General features: G+C 40.5%; 2 protein-coding genes across 4 annotated transcripts in view; both read left to right on the top strand.

The window, feature by feature from the left end:
• Positions 1-257: 257 nt before the first annotated feature.
• Positions 258-11,712, top strand: SRGN (serglycin). 2 transcript variants are annotated; one of them, XM_069460415.1, is made up of 3 exons: positions 258-370; positions 7,847-7,986; positions 10,422-11,712. In XM_069460415.1, the coding sequence occupies exons 1-3, from the start codon at positions 295-297 to the stop codon at positions 10,671-10,673; spliced, it is 468 nt and encodes a 155-aa protein (XP_069316516.1). In that variant the 5' UTR covers positions 258-294; the 3' UTR covers positions 10,674-11,712. The 2 variants fall into 2 exon arrangements, with proteins under 2 accessions (XP_069316516.1, XP_069316515.1); XM_069460414.1 differs by having other exon boundaries at positions 7,847-7,994; positions 10,439-11,712.
• Positions 11,713-20,594: 8,882 nt separating this feature from the next.
• Positions 20,595-25,146, top strand: part of VPS26A (VPS26 retromer complex component A) — a 35,378-nt gene continuing 30,826 nt past the window's right edge. The window contains exon 1 of one of the 2 annotated variants that reach the window (XM_069460020.1): positions 20,595-20,680. In XM_069460020.1, coding sequence (XP_069316121.1) covers positions 20,678-20,680 — 3 coding nt within the window. In that variant the 5' untranslated portion in view covers positions 20,595-20,677. Of the gene's footprint in view, positions 20,681-20,908; positions 21,011-25,146 lie in introns of those variants that run through there. The other variant, XM_069460019.1, reaches the window with a different exon arrangement.

The raw sequence follows: 25,146 nt of genomic DNA, 5'->3' as shown, positions 1-25,146 counted from the left end.
AAAAATTTCTAACAGGCAAGTGGCAAACAACAAAACTTTTGAAAAAGGAGGCCTGGGGAGAGTCCGGTGCAGTTTCATAATGGGTATGAATAGTTATTTTGCTGCCTTACCCCCCTCCTTTCTTTCTGGGTTTTGATGTGGATCTCTTTCTATTTGTTCAGGAAATTGTGACGTGAGTTCTGGGCAGGGTTTGAGGTTTTGGAACCTTTTCTAAAAGGGACAGAGAGCACAGCGCTACATTTCCTAATCGAGAGGTTGGGGTGCAGCCGGTAGGGCTGGAGTGAGCTGGTCGTGATGCAGCGGCTACTCAAGTGCTGTGGGCTTGTTCTTGCTCTTGCCCTCATCCTGGTTTTGGAATCCCCGGTTCAAGGTAAGACTCGGGAGTCTTGTTCCTCTCTAATCTTCTTTGTAAGCCCCAGAGTCCACACAAGTGATTATGCTCATTTTAAGGTACAAAATGCATAATATTGTGGGGAAGGAGGCAAAGAAGAAGGATTTGGGGTGGCTGAACTCCTTGGTGTGAGTTCTGTTTGGTACCAAGAAAAATTAAACTCTGAGGCAGGTACGGTCTTGTAAACTCTTACAATGATGGAAATGTGCTATTTTATTTTTACATGAAAATGTGTGGTTTATAAATTTAAAAAGCTCAAGAAAGGACTATAGAAAATGACCCATGTGTCAGTTGGATGGAGGAGACAACATCTTTGAGCGTTTTGGAGTATCTATACCTACTCCTGAGTGTCTGTATCAACCCCAGGTTTTAATGTATTTAAAAATATCATTAACACCAGGAGATGCTATTTTTTAGTTGGGGTAAATGTGCGTATTTTTTTCTTTTTTCTTTGTAATTTGGTTCTTACTGAAAATTCAGTTATGGTTAGATATAGTTAATGCAAACCGTTTCAGATTTTAAAGAGAAGCCAAAGAATGGTAGTATTTGTGCTGTTGCTCTGTTGCTCAGAGAAACATCAGATTTGGAAATGCCTTCTTAGGTTCCTCTATCATTTAGCGTTGTTTAGTCAGACTGAAACAACTTAAAACCTCTAATGACCAAGAACATGAAAATGATCAGTTTGTAAGAAAATACCATTTCTTTTCCTTTGGTAAATAAGGAATAGTGTCTAAATAAGACAGAGGTCATGACTGGATAAATATATGGCAGAACTTATAGTAGAGAAACATTAAGTTCCCCCAAATGGTAAGGGAAATGTTGAGTCACAGTGACATACATGTCCTGAATTTGTTTCTTCAAAGTGACTTCTAATTGTCATGATCTTACTTCCTATGGAAATGAAATATCGCAGTTGATCTCAGAGACATTCATTTTATATTGGAAATTTATAAAATCATTTTCTTCTAGTTATGTTAACATTGAAGAAAAACACCAAGTAATGTTGCTGAAACTTCATTAATCTATTTATTTTTAAAGTATAAAACATCATTAATGGTAGGGAACAGGCTTTACTTGGATCTTTTTGGGAAAATCTTCAGCTTGATGAAATAATTCTCTAAAATGATGTATTCCGGCAAGACCTAGAGCAGAGAGGTCCATACTTGTAGCGCAGACTTGAGTGACCAAGTGGTGTTGGGCATACCCCAACCAGAGCAATGGAAGTCTTTATATTTTCAAAATTTCCCAGAAATGCCACATTCCCCACTATGATTCATTAAGTAAAACTAGAATGAAAACAACAAAAGTTCCTTGTATAGTACGTATTCATTAGAAAGAAGTGAAGAAAAAAGGAAATCATCGTGCAATTGTATAAAATACTAGCGTTTATGTCATCCCTTGGTAGATTCAGCTCTTTGTTAGAAAAGGAAACCAAAAAAAGAGACAATGAATGAACTGACAAACTAGAGGGTTTCCAAAGAAAGGCATTGAACTTGGCATTGAACTCAAGGCGTGTGCCCACATGTGAACATGAAGGGAAACAGATGGCCACCCATGGCTGCATGTATGCGTGATCGCAGCACAGGCTGTAACGCAAAGAGCCACGACACCATTTCATCACCTTCATGTGACGCCAGATGAGATCTGGATAACGTTCTTCCCCCATCTTTTAAAATATGTTTACTTAAACCATTGGTTAGAACGATCAGATGAACTAGGCTTTTGGCTTGCTTTTACTGAGCACATTCAAAACTATCTTAGTTACTATATTAGTTTGCCGGGGCTGCCATAACGAAGTACCACAGAGTGTGTGGCTTAAACAACAGAAATTTATTTCCTCACAGTTCTAGAAGTTAGAATCCAAGATCGAGGTGTTGGCAGGGTTGGTTTCATTCTGAGGTCCCTCTCCTTAGCTTATAGACGGCACCTTCTGCCTTGTCTTTGCACGGCCTTTCCTCCACACATCTGTGTCCTGAGACCCTCTTCTTATAAAGATACCAGTCATTGGATTAGAGCCACCCTAATGACCTCATCTTAACTAATTACATCTGCAATGACCCTATTTCCAAATAATCTCACATTGTGAGGTACTACGGGTTAGAATGTCAACATATGAATTTGAGGGGGACACAATTCAGCCCATAACAGACTTATTTTTCCTGTAAGTCAAAGCCAAGTAAAGACGTGGTGTGAAGGGCCGGGTGCGATGGCTCACGCCTGTAATCCTACCACTCTGGGAGGCTGAGGCAGGAGGATCGCTCGAGGTCAGGAGTTTGAGACCAACCTGAGCAAGAGCGAGACCCCGTCTCTACTAAAAATAGAAAGAAATGATCTGGACAACCAAAAATATATAGAAAAAATTAGCTGGGCATGGTGCCACATGCTTGTAGTCCCAGCTACTAGGGAGGCTGAGGCAGGAAGATTGCTTGAGCCCAGGAGTTTGAGGTTGCTGTGAGCTAGGCTGACGCCACGGCACTCTAGCCTGGGCAACAGAGCAAGACTCTGTCTCAAAAACAAAACAAAACAAGACGTGGTGTGAAACTGTGTCTACTGAGCACAAAGAAATGGAAATTTGGGAATCTGTGGGAAAGCCTGGAGAGCACAGATGGCTAATCTATTTCATGCAGAGCTCCAGGAGATTATTGATGGGGCCTGTGAATCGTACACTCTTCTTGCCTCTCCTTTTCAAAGATGCCCATAAAGAGAGAAAATGGAACCTCCACCATCAGGTGTGGCCAAGGGGGCCAGGGTTAGACCATGTGACCATTCTACACTGTCTCCTGGATCACAGTAATGATATTGATTCCACCCATGTGGGCTGCTGTTTGTAAAGTGATTTCCACATCCATTCCCTGGTAATCAGCATCACATTCCCTGTGAGGAGGAATTAGCACCAATTTATAGAGGAGAAAACTAGATCTGACATTCATCATCTCATTTGCTCTACACATCAAACTCTTGCAAAAAAATTGTGAATCTTGCCTAAGGCCCATTACAACTAATTAATGGCAGAACTGGTCATCTGATTTCAAGGTCAGAATTAACTTTACTGCAGATTGTGGATTAGAGGTTTTCTTTAATTAAAACAAAGAACCTTCCTTTGACTGTTTCCCACTGAGTTGAGGGCGAAATTGAAAGTAAACTTGGAGTTTTTTATAGCTTATCAAACCATGCAAGGGCAGGGGAGCTTATCCATCTTGTAGGATTGATAGGCCAATAAGAAGTAACTCCAGTTCAGACATTTCTCTCCTTCATGGTAGTTACTGCTGAAGTTTCCATTAAGAACAGGAAATTAGTAAATTATGATTATGTTGGTGGAAAAATTAGTACCATAACATAAAAAGATACAGAGCACCTACTGGAGAAAGTTATGTGTTCTGGTAGCATTTACTCATAGAAAGTATGTTGGTAAAGCAGGACTTGGAGGTTGGGGGGAGGTGGGAGGGCAAGCGGGGGAAGGGATTCAAATAAAAATCATTCTTCCCCCTGGAATTCACTACAAAGTTGGCCAGCAGATCCTATAAGTGGGTCTTTAGGAAGATAGCCTTTCTGTCCACAAGAATACTCCCTTTTATTTTTTAAATGATGATAATCATGAGACATTTATTTCAAGCAAGATAGAGTCAAGATGCTCTCGCAACTTCAGAGGCTGGAACCAGACGTTTTCGCATCTTGCCAATGCTCTTGAATGTCAGAAATTTTGTGCCTGTAGCCACGCTCTTTATTTTAAAGTACATTAAACATCATCAGCCCCAAATTAAGTAGACTTTTGGAGTAGAAGCACTTCTACCTTTGATTTCTTTGTACATTTTTTAACAGTTTTTTTTTTTTTTTTTTAAGATAGACTCTCGCCTGGGCTAGTGTGCCATGGCGTCAGCCTAGCTCACAGCAACCTCAAACTCCTAGGCTCAAGCAATCCTCCAACTTCAGCCTCCCAAGTAGCTGGGACTACAGGCATGCACCACCACACCTGGCTAATTTTACTGTTTTTAATAGGGACGGGTCCTCGCTCTTGCTCAGGCTGATGTCGAACTCCTGAGCTCAGGCGATTCTCCAGTCTTAGCCTCCCAGAGTGCTAGGATTACAGGCGTGCGCCACCACACCCAGCCTTAACAGCTCTATTAAGATAGTGTTCACATACCATAAAATTCACCCATTTAAAGTGTTCAATCCAATGGTTTGCAGTATATTCATGGAATTCTGCAACCATCACCATAGTTGCTTTTACAACATTTTCAACAGGCCCCAAAAGAAAGCTCTCTTTTTAAATTTTAATAGCTGAGAATCTGAACTCTGGGGGAATTTTGTATTATAGAAATATTTTTTACTAATTTGCCAAAGTTGTATTTGTTATACTAGTGAAAAGATGTGGTCTTTCACAGGGATACTTCCTCATAAAGCATCGTTTTTATTTTTCTGTTCAACTTCCCATGCAAGCAAGCATTTTCTCAGCTTGGTGTTCAGTGTGTCAACCACATGCAGAGGAGATTGCCTAGCCCTGCTCTGTCCAGTACAGTAGCCATGAGCCACCTGAGGCTACTGAACACTTTGAGACATGCTGTAACGTAAAATATACATGATTTGGAACACTTGGGATGAAAAAAGAATGCAATATATCCCATCAATAACTTTTGTGTTGATTATATGTTGAATGACAATATTTTGAATACATGGAGTTAAACAAAATGTATTAAAATTAATTTCACCTGTTTGTTTTTATTTTTTTAAATATGGCTGGTAGAACATTTGAAAGGCCCTATGTGGTTTGCTTTATGTTTCTATTGGATAGTACTAGTCTAGACTGCATGGGGTGTGAAAACATTGCCCTCTGCTGGAGGAGATGTTGGATTTTTATCCCACCTACAAGAAGCTTCTAAGTAGCAATTAGATGTCAAACTAATGCTGCCTCAGGAAAAAAATCAGAAAAGGAGAGAGAAGTTGCAAATAGTAGGAAATAACCTACCATGTGCAGAGGCTTGTGCTGGGTACTTTACATTCTTTTATCTCATTTGAACAGCAACTCTTTGGTATATCATTATTCAGATTTGAAAGACCATAAATTGATGGTTAGAGGGTACTACAGGGTAGAATAGGAATTTACATTTAAATTTAAATTTACAAGCTGTCTACCTTCAGAGATAAGTGATTGTGTTCCTCCTCACCATCATCAGAGGAAGTAGCATTAAAGAGCTCTGACCATGGTGCTGGGTACCATTCTAAGAACCTAACATTTATATCTCATTGTTAATCTCTTACTGTTCCCATTTACAGAAGAGGAAATTGAGGCACAGGAAGGTTAAGCTGGCCAAGATCACACAGCGAGTAACAGGCAGACATTGAGATGTCATCTTGCCTGCTTTGTCCCCAGCCTCCAGGCAGTGACAGAGCTAACCCATTTTGGACAACTAGCTGTCCCAGCCCAGACACCGTAAGCTATACTCAGGAGTCACACAGAAGATTATGATAGAATATTAGTTCCAAAGAAAGAAAGAAAGACAAACCAGTGGGAGAATATTTACTTTTTTTCTACATTAGAGTGTTTTAATATTTATATTTTTAAAAGAATCTTGTTTATTATAGCAATTTAGAAAACAAAATGAGAAAAAAATCACGAAAGATTCTACCATCATAGTTATTTTTGTGTGTTTCCTCCCATTTTCCCCCAATATCTGTTTGTATAGTTGAAACTATTATGCATGAAAAGTGGTAGTCTGATTTTTCCCACTCATTTCTAAAGGTAGGTTTTCCCATGATGCTACACAGTTTTTTCCATAACTACTTTTTTAAGATTTGGTTGATATTCTCTCTCAGGAGCATGACTTATCTGAGTGTTTTATATTGTTTTGTGCTGTTTTTCAAGAATTCTGGACATGTTCCTTCGTGCTAGGTAATTATTAGTAGCACTTGTTAGTTAGAATAAAGTGTGTGCTTGGGGTGGGGAGGAGATGACCTTTTGAAGAATGGTGAAGTATTTCTCACACCAGGCTTCCATCCTTGCTAAATTGAGGAATGAACATTTTATTTCAGGAACTAATAAAGGATCTCCCATATAACCTCATAACACCAGATTTGGAGCCTCTTCCCTAGAAATTCAATTCAGAAGAAGCTGTGAGAAACTCCGATATTCCAATTTGCCTGTTCCTCTGTGAATAGAGGAGGCTTGTTCTTATGAAGTCTCAGTGCAAAGAAAGAGGATAAGTTTCACTGCCTTTTTTTTTTTTTTTTGAGACAGGGTCTTGCTCTGTTGCTCAAGCTAGAGTGCAGAGGTGTCATCATAGCTCACTGCAACCTCAAGTTCCCTGGCTGAGGTGATTCTCCTGCCTCAGCCTCCCTAGTAGCTGGGACTACAGGTGTGCACCACCACGCCAAGCTAATTTTTCTATTTTTCGTAGACACAGGTCTCATGATGTTGCTCAGGCTGGTCTCAAACTCCTGGCCTCCCAAAGTGCTAAGATTACAGGCATGGGCCACTGTGCCAGTCTGAGGACAAGTTTTTAGATAAACTTTTCATTCCTAAGGACACCATCTTGTCCTAAAACACAAGAACTAGGATTCTGTAATATCACAGGTACTAGTCAGTATATTCCTTAACCTTTCTGAACTGATTCAATTCATCTCTATAAAAAGAGGCAGGCACCACATTCAGGTCTTTATAAGCATTTTCTCATTTAATTTTTATGACAAGCTTATGACACTATTAGTATCTTCATTTTGCAGTGGAGTTTCAGAGAAGCTAAGGTTTCATAACTAGTCAGTAGCAGAGCTGGGACTTCACTCTGGAAATTGATTCCAAAGCCTATTCTAACCTCAAACTCTCTGCTACTTTGTGGAGTGTTATGAGAAGGACAATGTACATAAATGGCTGGCACATTGTTGGTGCTGCTGTTATATATATATATATATATATATTTTTTTTTTTTTTAAGGGGGAAGGGGAGTCTTCTAGGCAAGAATATTAAGGCGGGGGGCGGGGGGGAAGTGAGGAGGGTTGTCTAATTGCCTGGCTTTTTGTTTTGTTGAGACAGAGTCCTTGTTCTGTTGCCCTGGGTAGGGTTCAATGGTATCATTGCAGCTCACAGCAACCGCCAACTCCTGGGCTTAAGTGATCCTCTTGCCTCAGGCTCCCGAGTAGCTGGGACTACAGGCTTGTGCCTCAAAGCCCGGCTGATCTTTTTTTTCTAATTTTGGTAGAGACTGGGTCTCACTCTTGCTCAGGCTGGTCTTGAACTCCTGAGCTCAATGAATCCACCCACTTCGGCCTCCTAAAGTGCTAGGATTACAGGCATGAGCCACTGGGCCCGGCCAGCTGCTGTTATATTAATGGACATAAAACCTGTCCACATTTTACCTTCTCCCAAGTTTAGAATCTATTTAGTTAAGAACTGCTTAGGGACTAAGTGATTAGAAGCTCTGTAATAAATACTTACTAACTATGTGGGTTGCCTTGCTTGGGCAGGTTATCCTATGCGGAGAGCCAGGTACCAGTGGGTACGCTGCAATCCCAACAGTAATTCTGCAAACTGCATTGATGAAAAGGGACCAATGTTCGACCTTGCTCCAGGTGAATCCAACAGGATCCTCCCTCCAAGGACGGACCCTTTTTCGTAAGTGGACTTTCTGATTTTAATTTTTTTTTTTTTTTAGAGCCACGGTCTCGCTATGCTGCCTGGGCTTATCTCAAACTCCTGGGCTCAAGCAGTCCTCCTGCCTCAGCCTCCCAAAGTTCTGGGATTACATACAGGCATGAGTCACTGTGCCTGGCCTGATTTTAAAATGGTTGTAATTTCACAATCTCTGTTGAAATCTTGGCACAGAAGTGGGAAGATTGTCCAGAGTTTTTCTCCAAGCGCCTGCTTTAGTAGTTTGGTTTGTATTGTGCAGTAGATGGTAAAATTGTACTTTATATACTGGTATAAGAGAGGTACAAGCATACATAATTCATCTACGTTTTTGCAAGGCTTTTTTTTTTATGGGTGGCTGAGACGATCATTGAGTACTTTTCACCAACAGGTACTGAAAATGATTGAACATTGTTTTACTTATGTAAAGAAAACATATTATATATTAAAATCCAATAGGATTTCATCAGTGAATAGATAAACAAAATGTCATATATCCATACAAAGGAATATTATTTGGCCATAAAGAGAATGAAGTACTGATATATGCTACAACACAGATGAACCTTGAAGACACTATGCAGAGTGAAAGAAGCCAGACACAAAAAGCCACATATTGTATGATTCCACTTATAGGAAATGTTCCAAATAGGCAAATCCCTAGAGGCAGAAATTAGAAAAGTGGTTGCCAGGGGCTAGCGGAAGAGAGTGACTGTCAAGGGGTATGGGTTTTTTTGGGCGAGGGTGATTAAAATATTCTGAAATTAGATAGTAATGATGAAAAAAAAATTGGGAAAAGGAAGAATAAATGGCCATGACTTGGAAAACAAAAATCAAACCTCTTCTTGATCAAATAAAACCTACTTTAGTCTTGCAAAAATACCTAGTATAAATTCTTAAGTAACAAAAAATTGAATTATATTCAAATTGATTATTTCACTGAATACCAATGTTATATAGCATGTAGCAAAAATGCATTAAGAAAAGGATTATCATAAAAGTTTTAGTCTTCAGGCTCAAACCTAGAAAATCACTCTCCTCAAAACCAGGCACCAGCCTGAGCAAGAGCAAGACCCCATCTCTACTAAAAATAGAAAGAAATTAGCTGGATAACTAAAAACATAGAAAAAATTAGCCAGGCATGGTGGCACATGCCTGTAGTCCCAGCTACTTGGGAGGCTGAGGCAGGAGGATTGCTTGAGCCCAGAAGTTTGAGGTTGCTGTGAGCTAGGCTGATGCCACGGCACTCTAGCCTGGACAACATAGTGAGACTCTGTCTCAAAAAAAAAAAAAAAAAAAAAAAAAAAAAAAAAAAAAAAAAAAAAAAAAAACACCAGATAAATCATCATTCCCCAAACCATGAAAACCTGTGATCTGTTTGGGGGATCCTGGTGACTTTGTTTATCACTGGCATTCCCTGCATTAGAGATTACATCATAGCAATTCTCAAAGTGCAACTTTGCAGTCCTACCCCTGTGCTCTGACTTTAAAACCACACCATTAAGTTTGAACATAATATGACAGCATGCTCCATTATTTTAAGTCATGAGTTTCTATAATAATTCATTTAAATCTAAAACATTAGGGGAATAACCCAAAATCTCCAAAACACTTCTTTCATACCATTTCTTCTCTCCTCATATCTCACCTATTTTCCCTCCTCAAAGCCAGTAACTTTGCTTCTCACTCTGACATTCTGCTTTCCCTCCTGTCACTACGGATGAATGGTTCCTGCCTCTGTGCTGATCCTGGCCTCTTTTGTCCTCACACCCGCTGCTAATCTAATCTCTGGGTTACCTCCCTATCCCCTATTTGGCTTCACTTCTCCTCCCTGTGCTGGGATTACAGGCATGAGCCACCACACCTGGACTGGGGTGTATTTTGTGGGGAAGAAATGAAATGTTAATATGCTGGTACATATAATGCTTAACTTGTTATACAGAATTTTTCAAAAGTGAGCTTTGTTGAAGTACTGTAAACTATCAGAAGTTTCATGGAAATTTTGATTTAAGAAAAAATGCCGTCTATCTAGGTAGACTTAGTTGTTTTTTATCCTTTCTTTAGGGAGAAAATGAAAAAAGTGGTCTTTTTTTTACAAAAATGACTCCAGGAATAAATTTCAAGTATAGGATTGCTATGCTAGTGATAAGAAAATTAACACTGTTTATATGAGTCTGTAATAGATGTGGAATTGGTGAGTGCAATGAGTTAGGTACAATAAGTATAGGTAAATACGAAGGAAAATTTGACTTTTTTTTTTTTTTTTGCTTTAACACATTGAATAATTGGGACACTTTTAACTGTTAATTTGAGCAATTGGGTGGCTGCATATATTTCATTATCTTAAAAAGCTATTATAGTTATCTTCCTCATAGCTCAAACTTTACTGTGTTTTTTTTCATTTTTCTTTCATACTTTCAAATAACAAGATTCCAGAACGTGGATGATATCTTCCCCATTTCTGAAGACTCCTCTGGGTCAGGCTCCGGCTCCGGCTCCGGCTCAGGATCTGGAAGTGGCTTCCTAACTGAAACGGAACCAGAGTACCAGCCAGTAGATGAAAGTGATGCTTTCTATTACAACCCTAAGTCTCTTGCCAGGAATCTGCCCTCAGACAACCAGGACTTGGATCAAGATGGAGTCAAAGAGGATTTTATTATATAAAAGAGAGGGTTTCCCCACCTTGACGCCAGGCAATGTATTCAGCATGTTTCGGGTACCACGGTTAAATGATTTATCTTGGGACAAAGAGTTTTATAGAAATTTTAAAACATCTGAAAAAGAAGCTTAAATTTTATCATCTTTTTTTTTTCCTCATGAATTCTTAAAGAATTGTTCTTTAATTCTGTTATCTGTCCTATTGTTCTGGAAAATACCTGCATTTTTGGGTATCATATTCAACCAATATCACTGTGAAATTAATCAGATTCCCATGTCTACAAAATTGCTTTAAATAATAAATTATACTGTTTTTTAAAATTCCAGTTTGAGAAGCAAATTGACAGGCAATATTTCATATCTAAGTCTTCAGAAACCTTATTCTGTGAATTATAGATGTGCTCCTTTTCTTACGAAAACAAAACAAAAAACAAGATGAAACAGTGAATTCATAGAATGGGTATTTGACATGTGCTACAAAGTGAAGTGCACTATACTATTGCCATTGGATGTGTTTGTGGAGCTAGTGAACACTGTTTATCTAGAAGTATGATAGCTATTACAATGAGACACTTAAGACCCAAATTGAAGCACGGTTGTGCTCTCAATACCTCGTATTGCTTTACCTTTTTTTCCTGGATATCTGTGTATTTTCAAATGTCACTCTATTAAAGCAGAAATATAACTAAAGGGTTAAGCTGTCTGAATCTCTTGTTCTAAACTCAGGAAATAATTATTTTTAGAAATAATTATTTTTGGCCAGATATTTCCCTAGAAGTCTCATCAATAAAACATTTTTAAAATTATTCTACAGTGAGTGCAAATTTGGCAACCAGAATCCTGCCATATTAACAGGTAGATAAGGAAAGAGAGTTACACTTGTCAAAGCACTTCCTCACCTGAAGGATAGTCCCATCTCTGTTCCCCTTAGTTCTGAGAAGCCCACCAGCACACTGTCATGGATTCTGTTCCACATCATCCAGATCCCCTCTTCAGAACTGAGGACTTATTCAAATTAATCTCTGCTGAAAAGTGCCACCTTACCCAAGTCCCCTGAACTTAGAAGGGCCATATAGATGCAGAACTCCCTTTGGGGTCTTTAAGAACTAATGCTTAACAAGCACCACATGTACTCACCACAAAATTGGTATTAACTGATCAACACTTATGTGCACATATAGTAGCAACATTCACTGAGTGTCAGGCAGGTGGGAGGGGGAAGGAGGGGATGAGTACACTCACACCTGATGGGTGTGGTATGGACACACTTGAAGCTCTGACTTGGGTGGGGCAAAGGCAATATATGTCATCTAAACGTTTGTACCCCCCATAATATGCCAAAATAAAAAAATAAAAAATAAATTAAATAAAGAACTAATGCTTTCCTCTTGAAGATGATTAAGAGGCCTCTACCCTTAAAGACTGTATGCACCTTCCTTCAAGATCTGTCCCCACCTCCCCTCCTAGCCACCAGATGAATATCAAAGATAAGTTATAATATAAACCAACAGAAAAGTATTGGGCCTGCTAAGGAGAAAAGGTAATATACTCTGAAGGTTCTATACAACTTAGCTGATACATAACGCTGAGAGAGTATCTATAAGACTTAATTCTAGAAGTGCTTGATCCAGGGGTGGAGATAGAACATAAAGTTGAACAAAGGAGTGTTTATTAATGTGGGACATTCCCCTTAGGATGAAGTATTGTTTTTGACTTATTGGTAATTTACTTTCTTTGATAATTTACTTTCTTATAAAATGTGGGAATACTCCTCTGGGATACAGGTTTTAGCACCTTGGCAAGAACCCCAGGAGAAGGTGCTGACACTCTGCTGGAATGGTTCTTAGAAGCCTGGGGAAAGTGACAGCCCACTCTTAAGTGAAGTAGAAATACTAGAACTGCCATGGCAGGCTGTGGAAGAAGGGGTCAAAAAGTTTAAGGAAATGAGAATGCTAGAATGAACAGACTATGTAAGCCTTGAAAACCCACCAGATGACCATTCTGCAGGAAGGCCAAAGCAACAACGAACATACTGGTGAGAGGAACCAGCACCTCGGAGCCATCGGTAGTGGCCCTCCTCTGAAGGGCAGGGTTGGTGGTAGATGTTACAGAACTGTGCTCATTAATAGCAGTGGGAATGATGGGTACCAAAATAATAGAGGCCAAGTGGTAGTGCTCAGCCATAGGGAGCCAAGTGGTGCAATTAACATAATGAGCAGCAAGGTCAGAGTGGTATCCAGGGGAGACTGATGGGCACCGAGTTAGGAGGCAGCATCTCTAGGGGCTAGGTAGTTGTGTAGCCAGCAAAGGTATTGCTCAATCTATTTGTATTAGGCAGGCCTCACCAGAGAGACAGAACCAATAGGATATAGATAGAAAGATGGGAGGAGGTTTATTACGGCAATTGGTTCATGCCAGTATGGAGGCTGAGGAGTCCCACCATAGGGCGTTTGCAAGCTGGACAACCGGGGAAGCCAGTGGTGTGACTGTCCAAGACCAAAGGCCTCAGAACCAGGGAAGCCAACGGTGTAACTCTTAGTCTGAAGCTAAAGGCCTGAGAACCTGGGGGAACATTGGTGCAAGACCTGGAGTTTTGATGTCCAAGAGCGGGAGAAGAAGGGTGTCTCAGCTTCAGGAGGGAGAGAGTGTGAATTCCCTTTCTGCCTTTTTGTTCTATCCATGCCCCCACCTGATTGGATGGTGCCTGCCCACATTGAGGGTGGATCTTGCACACTCAATCCACCAATTTGCAAACTAATCTCCTGTGGAAACACCCCTACAGACACACCCAGAAATAATGCTTTACTTTTTATCTAGGTATCCCTTAGTCCAGTCAAGTTGACACCTAAAATAAACCATCACATCATTCAACCAGAAAAATCAAGGATGGATGATCAGGAGCTTTAGGGCAACTACCTCAATAAAAAAAAGTGTGATGCCTTTGACCAGTTTTCTTACCTAAGTCAGTTTTCAGACGTGGAACCCACTGACTAGAGAGAGGCTAGTTCCTCTAAGGACCCTGTGACACCCTGTATATACAGTGCTGATTCCCCTAATGCTTAGCCAAAGGGACCTATGGCCATTCACTCAGGTACTTTCTACTGGGGAAAAGGGGAATATTCAAATGTCTCAAGGACAGTTGGTCACAGGATCTGAATTGATTTTGATACACAGGCCCAAAGCATCATCATGGCCTCCCCGTTAGTGGGGGCATATGGGATCAGGTAATAAGTGGAATCTTCACCCAGGTCTGGCTCACAGTGGTCATTTTTCCAGTCCTTGAGTATATAATTAGAATGGGATTACTTGGTAGTTAGTACAACTCCCACATTGGTTTCCTGACCCTGTGTGACAGGAGCTATTGTAATGGGGAAGACCAGGTGGAAATTTCTGAAGCTACTCTTCTCCCATCAGTAGATCAAAAACAATATTTCATCCAAAAGGAAATGTCAGAGATTAGTATCACCTTTAAAAAACCTGTAGAATGGGCCAGGCATGTGGGCTCATGCCTGTGCTCTAGCACTTTGGGAGGCAGAGGTGGAAGGATCGCTTGAGGTCAGGAATTTGAGATCAGCCTGAGCAAGAGCAAGACCCCATCTCTACAAAAAAATATTAATAGAAAAATTAGCTGAGCATTGGTGGTGTGTGCCTATAGTCCTAACTACTTGAGAAGCTGAAGCAGGAGAATAGCTTGAGCCCAGAGTTTGAGGTTGCAGTGAGCTAAGATGACATTGTTGCACTCTAGCCTGGGTGACAGAGTGAGACCCTGTCTTAAAAAAAAAAAGTAGTCTGGGGTAAAGGTATGTGAATGAACCAATGAGAGAAGACACAAAATGTGAATATTTTTGTATCAGATGTTAATGCCCATCAGAAAGCATCTATCACAGAAGAGACACTAACAACGAGGTAGACAAAATGACTTGGGTGGATGTCAGCCTCTGTCATAGGCCACCCTGATGCTAGCACAATGAACGTCTGGAAGAGTGACCAGAGTGGCAGGGTTGGAGGCTCCCACTAAGACTGATCTAGCCACTAATGCTGCCAAATGTCCAATATGCTAGCAACAGAGCTCATTGCTGAGCCACTCATATGGCACTATCCCTGAAGGAGACCTTGGTGGCAAGCTGGCTATATTAGGTCCCTTCTATCCTAGAGGGGCCAGAGATTTGTTCTAATAGGAATAGAACGTATTCCAGGTATGGGTTTGCCTTTCCTGTTAATGGGTCTCCAGCAGCATCAATATCTAAGGGCTTACAGAGTGTATGATTCACCAATAGGATTTCACATATAACACGGCATAGTAGCATTACAAGGAGGTGCAGCAGTGGGCACACAATCATGGAATCCGTCACATCACCAAGATGCCACCAACGTGACAGAATGATGGGCCTGTTGAAGGCACAACTGAGATGCCAGCTTGCCTATGATATACTGAGGTTAGGATATTGTCCATGATGCAGTATGTATGCTAAATCAATAACCTTTATATGGCGCTGTGTCCCTAACAGGTACAACACATGAGTCCAGGAACCCAGGAGTGGAAGTATGAGAGGACTCATTTAACATCAAAACTACTTTAGGAGTTTGTGCTTCCCATTCCTGCAACTCTGTGTTTTGCAGATTAGATGTTGTATTTCCTTGTGGGAAATGTTTGCATCAGGGGACATGGTAAGGGTCCTCTTGAACTTTAAGCTATGGAGAGAGAATGAGACTGGTAGATAGAGTATGAGTTTTAGCACTGCAAAGTCCTGGCTTAAATACCAGCTTCATTCTTCATTAGCTATGTATCTATCTAACTATTTATTTAGAGACAGTCTCACTCTGTCACCCTGGGTAGAGTGCAGTGGCGTCATCATAGCTCACAGCAACCTCAGCCTCTTGAGTAGCTGGGGCCACAGGCGTGCACCAGGATGCCCAGCTAATTTTTCTATTTTTAATAGAGATGGGGTCTCTCTCTTGCTCAGGCTGGTCTTGAACTCCTGAACTCAAGAAATCCTCCCGCCTTGGCCTCCCAGAGTGTTAGGATTACAGGCCTGAGCCACTGCACCCCAGCAACTATGAAACTTTAGAAAAGTGATCTAGTTTAGCTAAGTTTGTCGGGGGAGAGCAGTATAGCAAAGGGGTTAATCATGTGGACTCTGGAGCCAGATCATCTGGGTTCAAAGCTCTGTCACTTACCAAACAGGTAACCCTAGATAAGTACTTTATCTCTCTGTACCTCAGTTTCCTCCTCTTTAAAATGAGGATAATGAAAGTACCTACCTTTTAGACTTGTTGAGAAGAGTAAATAAATTAATGTATGTAAAGTGCTAGGAACAATGCCATTGAGTAAGTGATTAATAAATGTGGGCTATCATCATTATCTGTACTATAGGTTAACAATATCTGCCCATAGTGGTGTGGTGAAGATTAACTGAAGCAACATATGTGATATGGTTAGCTCAGTGTTTGGCACACAGAAGGCCCTTAGAAAATTATAATTATGAAAATATGTGTTATAGCTACTTCATAAGATTATTTTAAAGATGCCATCTATGTGCTAGGTTCTGGGGATAAAGAGAGAAACAGACACACCAGATGGTCTTTGTTCTTGAGCTTTGAGTCTAAAAGGGATTGAATGAGAGTGAATGTAATACGTTAGTCTTGCCTGGCACAAACGAAGGTAGATAGCTGGCAGTAAATATTATCAGGCACACAGAGGAAATAGTATATGACTCGTGTAGGTTTTTTCTAACTCTTACGCTGTTACATTTTGGGTTCTATTTGTCAATCAACCATTTACCATAATTACAAGGATTTTTTTGGCGGTGCATGCGGAGGATTGGGAGCTTCATTCAATCTGTACTTTTGAGTAACAGTCTAATTCACAGTCACTTTTCTTATCTGGTATTATATGATCAACAAAAAGCTACTGAGGACCAAGCCACCAGGAATTAATAGTTGAGACTACTCACAACTTAGTGAAGGAAACCCAAATAACTATCAGATATTTTACATTATAGATATTTCCTTAAATTTATAATAATTATAAAGAGGTAGCAAAGAGGATGATTGATTTTGCAGAACCTTTTTGTCTCCATTTCCTCAGTATGTTGTCTGTTTTACCATTTGAGTCACTGTTTAAAATGTTATTAATACAACTGATCTTTCAGAACTCTATTTGTCTTCTTAGGTTTATACATACTAAACTAGGATTTTTCAGTCCCCATTATTGACATTTCATTTTTTAATAGAGACAGGGTCTTGCTCTGTTGCCCAGGCTGGACTGCAGTGGTGCAATCATAACTCACTAATCTTGAACTCTTGGGCTCAAGTGATCTCACCTTAGCCTCCCTAGTAGTTAGGACTACAGGTGTGTTCCACCATGCTCAGCTAATTAAAAAAATTTTAAGAAAACCCCAAAGGCAATCACAGCAACAGCAAAAATAAATAAACGGCACCTGATTAAATTAAAAAGCTTCTGTACAGCCAAAGAAATAAACAATAGAGCAAATAGACAACCTACAGAAGGGGAGAAAACTTTTGCATGCATAATATACATCCGATAAAGGGCTAATAACCAGAATCTGCAAAGAACTTAAGCAAATCATCAAGAAAACATCAAACAACCCTATTAAAAATTGGGCAAAAAATATGAACAGAAGCTTTTCAAAAGAAGATAGACTAATGGCCAACAAACATATGAAAAAAATGCTCAATGTCTGTAATCATCAGGGAAATGCAAATTAAAACCACAATGAGGTATCACCTAACTCCAGTGAGAAAGGCTTTTGTCAAAAAGTCCCAAAACAACAGATGCTGGCATGGATGCGGAGAGAAAGGAACACTTATACACTGTTGGTGAGACTGCAAACTAGTTCAACCTCTGTGGAAAGCAGTACAGAGATACCTCAAAGAACTAAAAGTAGACCTACCATTTGACCTAGCAATCCCACAACTGGGTATTTACCCAAAGAAAATAACACATTTTTAAAAAAACACTCTTATACTCGAATGTTTATAGCAGCACAATTCACAATCACAAAGATGTGGAGTCAACCACAGTGCCCATCAAGACATGAGTGGATTAATAAAATGTGGTATATGTATACCATGGAGTATTAGCCATAAAAAAAACAGTAAATTAATACTTTTTGTAACAACCTGGATGGAACTGGAGACCATCCTCCTAAGTGAAGTGTCAGAAGAACGGAAAACAAACACCAGATATACTATTAAATTGAAACTAAATTATCAACACTCATGTGTACATGTGGTAGTAAAATTCAATGGAAATCAAGCAGGTGGCAGGGGGATGGGTAAATTCACACCTAACAGGTACAATGACAATGCACACTATCTGGGTGGACACACTTATAACTTTGACTCAAACTGTACAAAAGTAATTCATGTAACCAAAACATCTGTACCCCTGTATTACTCTGAAAAAATAAAAAAAGAATTTTGTAGATACAGGGTCTTGCTTTGTTGCCCAGGCTGATCTCAAACTCCTGAGCTCAACCAAGCCTCCTGCCTCAGCCTCCCAAAGTGCTGGGATTACAGGTGTGAGCCCTTGTGCCTGGCCAATTGTACTCTTTGATGCATAAAAGTTTTAAACTTTGATGTTGTCCCATTTGCCTATTTTTGCTTTTGTTTCCTGTGCTTTTGGTGTCATATCCAAGAAATCATTGGCAAGTCCAATGTTGTGAAGTTTTTCCCTTATGTCTTCTTCTAGGAGTTTCATAGTTTTAGGTCTTTAATACATTTTGAGTTAGTTTCTATGTATATTGTAAGATAAAGGTCCGATTTTTCTTTTGCATGTGGATATTAAGTTTTCCCAACATCATTTTTGAAGAATTCTCCTTTGAAGAATTGTCTCCATTAAGTGGCCTTGGCCTTGTCAAAGATCGTTTGACCACATACACAAGGACTTTTTTTTTTTTTTTTTTTTTTTGAGACAGAGTCTCACTCTGTTGCCCAGGCTAGAGTGAGTGCCGTGGCGTCAGCCTAGCTCACAGCAACCTCAAACTCCTGGGCTCAAGCGATCCTCCTGTCTCAGCCTCCCGAGTAGCTGGGACTACAGGCATGCAACACCATGCCCGGCTAATTTTTTCTATATATATTTTTAGCTGTCCATATAATTTCTTTCTATTTTTAGTAGAGATGGGGTCTCGCTCTTGCTCAGGCTGGTCTCGAACTCCTGAGCTCAAACGATCCGCCCACCTCGGCCTCCCAGAGTGCTAGGATTACAGGCGTGAGCCACCGCGCCCGGCCTGGACTTTTTTTTTTAAAGACTGTATTTTAGAGCAGTTTTAGGTTCATAGCAAAATTGAATCATATACTCCCTATACCACCCACACACTGATTTGCTTTTTCAAGCTTCTTGATGAACAAATTTAGATTACTGATTTTTTAAAAATTTCCAAATATTTACATTTAAAGCTACGGATTTCTCTCTAAGCACTACTTCAACTGCATCCCACAAATTCTGATAAGTTATAGTATCTTTTAGTTCAAACTATTTTCAAATTTCCATTGATCTTTGATCTAGAGGTTTAGAATTATGTTGCTTAGTCTCCAAATATTTATGGAAATTTCTATCTTCTTTATTTCTAGTTTAACTCTATTGTCGTTAGAGACAGTACTCTGATTTCAATCTTCTTAAATTTGAGATTTGCTTTATGGCCCTGCTTCACAAACTGGATTTTGTTTTGTTATGCTGAAAAAATTACAGTGCCTTCAGAGTATGAATTTTTTCTTTTTCGGCTTTAATTATGTACAGAGTCCAGTGTGGTGATTCCACACTAAGTTCTGAAATCCTAACCAGTATTATATTCATCTGGAGGTCCTCTAGCCGTATACTACAGTGATGAGGATACAGCTAAAGTCAACTAGTCTTCAGCAGCAGCGCGGGACTTTTTAGGAAGGCCTTTTCCTCCCCTAGAAGAGCAGGGCGGAACAGTTGACCTGTGAGCCCTCTACAGCAGCGGTCCCCAACCTTTTTGGCACCTGGGACCAGTTTCATGGAATACAATTTTTCCACGGGTTGGGGGCGGGACAGCGGAGCTCAGGTAGTGATGCAAGCGATGGGGAGCGGCTGTAAATACGTTCGCTCACCTTCCCCACCCCCTGCTTACCTCCTGCTGTGCGCCCCCCCACCTTTCCTAAGTTTCATGGAAGTTAATTTTTCCACAGACGGGGAGGAGGAGCTCTGCGGCCCAGACCCTGACAGGCCACAGACAGGTACCGGTCCGCGGGTCCGCGGCCCCGGGGTTGGGGACCGCAGCTCTACACGAGCTATCTGTGGACTTTAGGAAGCCACGGATGTTGTACCCTAAGATTTTTTTTCCTATTGGTCTTCTGTTCACAAGCGAGAAAGCTAACGAGTTCTCAAAACCCATAAGCTCTTAGAGGGAGAGGCTGGGTTGCGGTCCAGAAAGGTGGACCAACGCCTCATTCCTGGATTAAGAGAGCACTTCTCTTGTGAGGCCTAAGGAAGCAGGGCCCAGGTAACAGCTCCCACCCTCAGCAACCCGGCAACCGGGCAACGCAGCCCAAGGAGAGCGCCTCCCGAACAAAGCCTTCCATTCTTCCTTTCTTCCCAGCCACTCAAACTTCCACCCAGAAGAGGAACCGGGTGTGGCCAAAGGGCCCGACGGCAAACCGCTCGTCCCCTGACAGAAGGAAGGACAAGGAGGACCAAGCTTACCAATAAGCCGCGCAGACCCCGCCCACTCTACGACATCCGTCGCGGCCCCGCCCCGTCCTCAGAAGGGGGAGCAGGAGGCCCCGCCTCCAAACGGCCTCTCCTCAGAGGGCCGGGCGTTGGGCGGGGCGGGAGGCCGGGCTGGGTGCAGGGGAAGGGGAGGAGAGGAAGGGCGTGGTCACGTGTGGCTGGCGGCCCGAGGTCACGTGACGGGGCGCAGTTGCTGAGGGAGCCCGGGCTGGGAGTTCTCCTGAGGGAAAAGGAGTGAAGTGGGGGGGACGCGGCGGCGGCGGCGGTGGCAGCGGCAGCGGCAGCGGCGCTGATAATGGTGAGTGCGCGGTGGCTCGCGCGCTGGCCTCCCGCCCTTCTCCCGGAGCGCGCGGCTAGACGGCCAACTGCGGGCCAGGCGTCGCAGGAGGAGGGGACGGGCGAGCAGGGTGGGGAGCCGGGTTAGGCCTGTCGGGCCACCCTGGGGTCGGGGAAGAGCGGGCGGCGCCGCCTCTTCCCGGTCTCCGCGAGGCCGGAGCACCTACGGCCGGCGGCGCGCTCTCCTGCCATGTCGGAGCCTCTACCAGCGTTCTTCGACCGGCTGTGGGGGCCCTGGCTGGGGACTCGGACCCCCCCTGTGCGGGGGCTTGTCGCTGCCTCCCCTTCCAAGGTAGCCAGTCCCTCCGCTCCTCCCAGGCAGCCTTGCTTCCATACAGGTTGGGTGACGCGAGAGTCCCCCCAGTTCCGGACTCTGCGGGGACGTGGTCACTCAGTGTGTCACAAGCTTGATAAACTCCGATATTTTTTAACCTGGATATGGTGATAGTCTTTGATTGCATTACCCCAGTTCAGGCTTTATGTTGACGCTTGTAAAATGGGAGGGGAAAAATAAAAGGACGTTGGAATGGGGAACGTCTTTAACTCAAAAGACACCAGCTTGGTACCTGCTTAGAATTGGCTCTCATTTTCTTCCCCAAGCCATTCTATGAACTTTACGCGTTGGGCTGCTGAAATGGCCTAGGAATCAGAGGGAGGGAAATCAGAGCGCTGTAGCCACTGTTAATGGGAAGCACGAGAAATGGTGCTTCCCACTAACTGGCCGTGGTGGCGGTGAACTTCGTGTTTGTCGGCAATCTTTTCTAGACTGGATCTCATTTGGCTCATTTTATGGTAATATTTGTTAATTCGTTTCATTTAGCAAGCGTACGTTGAGCGCTTACTGTGTACTCTCGTACTGTCTGCTTTCCCAAAGCACACTGATTCAATAAACTGCTTGGGGCTTTTGACTAAAGGCCAAGCCAGGTTTATTTAAAAAAAAAAAAAAAGTATTTTGAATAGATAACTTTTAAAGTCAGAAATCGTGTTGCTTTCATATAAAAAAAAAAAAAGTAAAGACGTATTCATTCTTGGAGCTTTCTTTCATTCAAGAAATAATTACTTAGGTGTGTCCAGGGACCGGGAGTAAAAGTGAAACAGCCCCTGCCTGCTCTCTTACAGCTTAGAACCTAGGGAGAGAGAAACATTTATTTGTGTGAATTATATTTTTAACATGGAAAGTACAGTTGTGGCAAATACTTAGAAGGAAGTATTGGGGAGGACCTTGCCTAGTCAGGGAGTTAGGGAAGGCTTCTTGAAGTGAATATAACCTTTGAAAAGAAAACTTAAAAAGTCCTCCTTTTTTTTGGTTATATATGTAGTTATTTTAATAAGCTTTTTGAATTATGTTCAAGAGCAGTTTATTTTTATTTTTAATATTTTCGTCAAGCAAAGTTATAGAGCTTTAGAACATTGAAATGGATACAAATGTAATATATATGTGAAATTTTGCTGTTTCATTGCTTATGTATGGGCTAAGTGAATAAATTTTGACAGCCTCCCACCTCACCTTGAGTTGCATTTCTTTACATCCATTAGACTTAGTGACATTTCTTCAGTGAGGGCTAAAAAGCTTGTTGTCTTTTTATGTCCTACATATAATTTTGCTAGATGGCTTACAAATTATATGAAAAATATTACATTAATCTGAAGTCAGTGATAGGATGTTTAGGCCAAGGTTAGAAAACCATGAAAACACTTGCTATGTTTTCATGGTCATATATATTGCAATCTAGTGCTCCCTAAGAGTTTTAACTTGTATATTGTCTAGTATCGCTCTTGAAAATCTCATATTCTAAATGCTTACTTGAAGATATCTTTTCCAAAAGAACTGAGTGGTATTCTTACACTTAAAAGATCTCAAAACTGCCTTCTGTAATTTCAGCAAAAGTCTACATTAATGTAGCATAACCTTTTACAATTATTATTCCCTTCTAGTCTTGACAATTCTGTATTTTACTTCCTCTTTCACATACCAGGAGAAGTATTATGATTTGATTTGTGAATAGTTAGAAAAAGAATTTAATTTCATGACCTTTTATTTGAAATGACAGAAGATGCACATCTTGACAAAAAAACTTCGACAGCAAGACTTTGGGTAGAGAATCTTTTTCTTTTGACTCTCTTTAGAAGGAAAATAAAAAAGACAAGCTTTCCCCCCCACCCCCTGCAGATATTTTTTCTTTTTGTTGTCTACTTGTTAAAATCTAAGGCATCCACAATTTTCTGGACGCTTCTTTTAGTAAAACTAGTTCATTTTTGAAGTGTCCTAATGTAAAAAACTGAATGTTAACGCAATGCTAACCTATTACTTTTCTGCATATGCTATACTAGGTTTTTTAAAAAATACCTTCTGATCTCTCCCAATTTTAGTTTTTTGATTGTATTGAAAAGTAAGTCAATTTTTTAGTTATGAAATGTTTTGTGCATACAGAAAATAATGGTAACATATAGTTTTACATATATTTTTAATGCTTAGGAATTTTTAATTTTTAAAAATGATGTCAAAATAAGACTTAATTGTTTATAATTACATTATTAGTTAATTGTGAAGTTTTATAAAACAGTACATTTTATACTGCTTTAATTAGTGTCAATTTTAGTTTTGTTAAAATTTTGTTTAATTTTTGATTATTTGATCTTTTAATGTCAGCTTTCAAATCCTAAGTGCAGCTCTATGTATTAAGTATACGTATGTGGAAAAAGTTACTATAGTGTCTCCTTTTATCTGTAAAACAATTTTTATGGTTTTCTTTGAAGTACCTCTGGGACATTTCAGGGGGACTGAGAACATTAATTTTAATTTTCCTGCCTCTTGTTTTATAACTCACACTAGTTAATGTTGTGGGTATCATAGGAAGAAGAGCTCATTCTCTTACTGCCCTCACTGCCAATTGGTATTATCTTTTAATATATCTGATTTTGTTTCCCCATCTAACAGAACTCACTACTTGAAGGTGTCTTCCACCCTTTCATAATTGCTCCTCCCACACAGCCCCCTTCCTTGCTGGCTCAGTGATTTGCACATAGTTGATAATTAGTAAATATCAGCTGGTTGATTTTGAGCTGCTTTATATGTCTCATTTCTCTATCCTTTAGGAGAAAATGTACTACAATATTTCAAAATTTGCCATTTTGAGCAAGTTTTGAGTTTAAGACTTGGAGTATGAAAGCTAACTAGTAATGGGTAGTGCATGTGACCTATCATTGATACTTTTCATTTTCTCTTTTCTAAATTAATTCAGAATACTTTTCTGATTAATATTAGTTTTCTGGTTAAATTTGAATTTATTATTTGTAACATTGCCAGAAAAGGTTAAAACATCTTGTCAAAAAGAAGGTTTGCTTTTTGTGTCTTTGGAATATGTCAAAAGTACTAATCTGGCAGTTCGTTTAGTTGGTTTCTTAAAATTATAGTCCCTTTTGTTAATAAAGGATTTAGGAAAACTCTCTATCTCATTTGATCACTTTGTGCACTACGTAGCTTTAGGAGGTCATTAGCTTGCTTGCAGCTACCTTGCCACCTGAGGACAAAACTGAGATTTAACACAAGGTCCATGTTCTACTTTGCTACTACATCAATGCTGATTTGCTGGGAAAAGGCTAATCTTAACAACTATTCCAGATTTCAGCTAATTTCACTTGTGTATTCATTTATTATTATTAGGATGGTATGTGTTTATTCAAAATTAATTTAACATTCAGCAAATATTTGAATGCCTTCTACTAAATGCCACACATTGCCTTAGGTGAGCAAAGGATAAGGTATTTGTCCTTATGGAGTTTACAGTTCAGTAGGAGAGTCAGGTACTGTATAAATAAGCCTTGTGAGACCTGAGTTTGGAGAGTCCAATTTTGATTAGGAAGTCAGGGCCTCTTAAAGGAGATCAGTCAAACTGAAACTCAAAGGGTAAATTAGTTAGGATACTTTGCTTGGCTCTAGGACAACAAGAACACTGGCAGATGTGAGGAGCTGTTGCAGAAAGAACTCTGATCATCTGAGGCTGAGTAGCTGGAAAGATGGATAAGGCCAGATATATGTAGGCCACATAGGGAATACGTTGTGTGTGTGTGTGTGTGTGTGTGTGTGTGTTTAAAATAACAATTGAAGTAAACTATAAAAAAGTACACGAGTGTATAGCTTGATGAATTTTCACAAAATAAGCATACCTGAATGTCAAGTGCTCAGCTAGAAAAAATAGAAGATTACTATTAATACCACCCCAGAAGCTCCCTTTGTGCTTTCTTTCAACCACTTCCTGACTTCTAATACTATAATGTACATCACATGTTTTTGACTTACTGTATATGTGGAATCATACAGTGTATATTCCTTTTGTGTCTGGCCTCCTTCACTGGACATTATTAGATTCATCCTTGTATGTAGTTGTAGCTCTTTAATTCTGTTGCTGTTTGGTATTCCCATGGTAT

The sequence above is a fragment of the Eulemur rufifrons genome, chromosome 28, assembly GCF_041146395.1.
Source record: "Eulemur rufifrons isolate Redbay chromosome 28, OSU_ERuf_1, whole genome shotgun sequence".
NCBI classification, from domain to species: Eukaryota; Metazoa; Chordata; class Mammalia; order Primates; family Lemuridae; genus Eulemur; species Eulemur rufifrons.
Note: the sequence above shows the minus strand (reverse complement) of the source record. Positions and strands in the feature narration are given on the sequence as shown.

Coding starts and splice junctions, on each gene's coding strand:
- SRGN (XM_069460415.1), top strand. CDS start 295: ATGCAGCGGCTACTCAAGTGCTGTGGGCTTGTTCTTGCTCTTGCCCTC. Junction 371..7,846: donor TTTGGAATCCCCGGTTCAAG/GTAAGACTCGGG, acceptor TTGCTTGGGCAG/GTTATCCTATGCGGAGAGCC. Junction 7,987..10,421: donor TCCTCCCTCCAAGGACGGAC/CCTTTTTCGTAA, acceptor ATTTTTCTTTCA/TACTTTCAAATAACAAGATT.